Raw genomic sequence first — 3,078 nt, 5'->3', positions numbered from 1 at the left:
TTTAATAATATATTTTTTTATATTTCATAAATTTGAATAAAATAATTTTATGTACCCTTTGTCTATTAGACATATATTATGTTACGCGAAATATGTATTATACGTAAATCTTGTTGGCTCCGAGTATAAATTAGATTTTAAAATAATTTTTACTTAACTAATTTAAATTAATTAAAATAGCTTTAAATAATAAAATAGGAATTTATCTGCTACTTCAAAAGAATTTATTTCTATATCATTCTCAATTCCCAGATGTTCGAAGAAAGAAGGAAAAGCAAAAATTTTCCGTATTGTAACATAATTAATCTATTCATGCTTAAAAATGTATTTGGCAGTAATAACACACATAAACACGGTTTTTCAAAATTTGTCTGCACGTTAAATATGTATCATCACTAATATTAGCGTCGTTAACAGGACACAGTTTCACTCTCTAACAAAATTAATATTTCATAAAAATTATACACAGAATATCAAGATTACGTTACTTTTAATTAATTCTCTAACAACCATCATGATTGCTGACGAATTCTCAACTGTAACTTTACACGAGTATCATTTGTATCAAAGATGTTTAGGTATGTCTTTGTTTATTTTGAATTTGCAAACTCGAAATATCATATTATCAGCTTACTAAAAACTCTTCGGTAACGTAAATAAACAAATGGATTCTAATAACAAATCAACAATTACCAGTCACGTTACAATATTATACTTTACAATACAACGACGACGATATTATCGATAGGAACGTTGTTTCTTCGTTGGAATTTTCGGAAAATCCAACGACGCGAACGAGCGATCGATGGATCGATTGGGTGATGCTTACCTTTATGCACGACCGGATCAACTAGACGTAAGTCGAGAGCAGCAGAGGAACCATATAATAGATCACATGGAGATGATAGTCGTACACGATCTTGCACTGCGTCCTCTTCTTCCGTATGGCTACTGCAGCGTCCTCGGCTTTCGATCGTTTCTGTTTTATTCGTCGATACAAAGAAAAACACCGCAAGAGAAAAGATCTACGGGAAAGGTTTACCGTCTCTAACTCATTTCACGAGCGCTGGACCAGACCCTCGCGCTCAACTATGCTGCTTCTCGGGCACTCTCAGCGGTCCGTTGCTCTTTCTCTCTCTCTCTCATTCCACCTCCTACCTTCTTCTCAGCTCAGTCGTACTACGGCTGGGACTTATAGGGTTCCTCTTTTCGCTCGTGTTCATCGTGTCTCTGTCTCACGAGACCTGTACTCCCGCAAGATCCTTGCTTTAGGCCCCGTTGTTGCCAGATCGTCCGTGGATCACACGGTCGAAAAGCGTCCATGGTGTTACATTCTCGTGAGAACTACATTCTTCCACCTCTTCTGGTTTCATTATATCTTTATAATTTATCGTGTACATACACAAATTTATAGCAGTCTTAATATATTCGGAATTAATACCTATTTGAGAAATTAATTAGAATTCAATTTTTTAGTGTTAATTAGAGATCAAATTTTCATATTAATTATACAAGAAAAATAGTATATGTATGCTTAATCGTGTAAGAGGAATTTAATTCTTATAAAGTTCAGTCAGCAATCTATTTGCAACCGCACTTTATGTTTCTTTCTGAAAGAAGTTTTGCATACCTTCGAGTTTGACGTTATATGACAGAAAATATATAGTTTGAAGCCATTTCGAAAATGACTTTGCGGTTTTGTTGAAGCAATCTATACAATGCGGTTCCATTTATTCCTCGAATCAGGAAGACCTGTGCTTGCTTTTATCACCGTGTATTAAACTTTCTTCCGATTTAGAACCAATTGTTGGAAACCACGGAAACGAGTGTTGTCGTGCACGTTATAATTATAATTTTAGTATTCTTACTTGATCAATTATATAATTAAAATATTTTCTTATTAATTATTTAAGGCAAATGAAATAGATATTACAATTATAAGAACATTACTATTTTATAAAAGCGTGTGAGGAAATAATAAAAATAATGATCAATAGTAAATTTTTAGGTCCACTTTAGACAATCTACAATTTGCGAGAAAATTTGAAATATAATTCTATCGATGTGTTTTATATGGTCGTATAATACAGAAACATTGGACAAATAAAACACACCCATAAATACAAAATACATACATACATTATAGACAATATGAAGCATAAAATTATAAATAGATTTCTGTCTTGAATTGTGTCGTAAATTAAGCTCGTCTAAAGTGGGCTTTAAATATATAAAGAAAGATTTTTTAAAATAAATTCACTTTTAAAATATCATCACACATTTGCATTAGAATATTATATTTTGTAAAAAGGATTCATGTGTGATACACAATAGAGTGATTATTTTTTATTATTGACTAGAAAATCAATTTGAAATCTGAGCCGATCAGATTTTTAAAATAAAATTGGTAATATCTTAGCTGTTTATTCTTTTCCTGATTTTCTCACACGCTTTTCTCAATGGGTCGCTTTCTTCTTCTGCAACTCGGCAGATATTGAGGTTGTCGCATCGTCAGGTATAGTATGAACAAATACAAAGTCGGTTGAGGGTATGGAGAACCGGTCTTGTCAGATTGAAAGAAATCATCGATCGACGGTAAAACAGCCTTAAAATTTTCACGATCCTCCATAGATGTCCAACATTGATCATTGATTGCACGGTTAAATCGTGTAATAAATATATGGATTATTTTGTGAGATAATTGATTTTACTATCGCTATGCAATCTGAACAATTGAAATGATATCAGTTATTTGTCAATTATGATATCTTTCGTAGATATATAAATTTTTTTAATTTGTTTTTTTTTATGTTAACATAATATTACTAGAAAAAATATATAGTCTAATTATTTGAAATAATAAATAAATAAATTGTTCCAAATATATTTAACATAGTTTAAGATCAATTAGATTAATTATTATATGCAAGGATCATTGCAAAGATTATTCTATTTAACTGCGCGTTTACTTGGCACTATCGTGTCTCTTGATCGAAATTAGCGCACAAATAATTCTATTGACAAAATTATCGCACAAATGAGGCTCGCCAAATCATCGAGACTGCAATGCGCAATACC

At 31.7% G+C, this 3,078-nt stretch overlaps 1 protein-coding gene across 2 annotated transcripts in view; it reads right to left on the bottom strand.

Moving 5' to 3' along the window:
* LOC115240796 (kelch-like protein 17) overlaps window positions 1-542 on the bottom strand; it is a 14,152-nt gene extending 13,610 nt beyond the window's left edge. For both annotated transcript variants that reach the window (XM_029816157.1, XM_029816159.1), the window contains exon 1: window positions 489-542. In XM_029816157.1, coding sequence (XP_029672017.1) covers window positions 489-516 — 28 coding nt within the window. In that variant the 5' untranslated portion in view covers window positions 517-542. The remainder of the gene's footprint in view (window positions 1-488) is intronic.
* Window positions 543-3,078: the final 2,536 nt, after the last annotated feature.

This window comes from Formica exsecta, unplaced genomic scaffold, assembly GCF_003651465.1.
Source record: "Formica exsecta isolate Colony F162 unplaced genomic scaffold, ASM365146v1 scaffold451, whole genome shotgun sequence".
Classification (NCBI taxonomy): Eukaryota; Metazoa; Arthropoda; class Insecta; order Hymenoptera; family Formicidae; genus Formica; species Formica exsecta.
The sequence above is the reverse complement of the archived record's forward strand: the minus strand, read 5'-3'. Positions and strand labels throughout refer to the sequence as shown.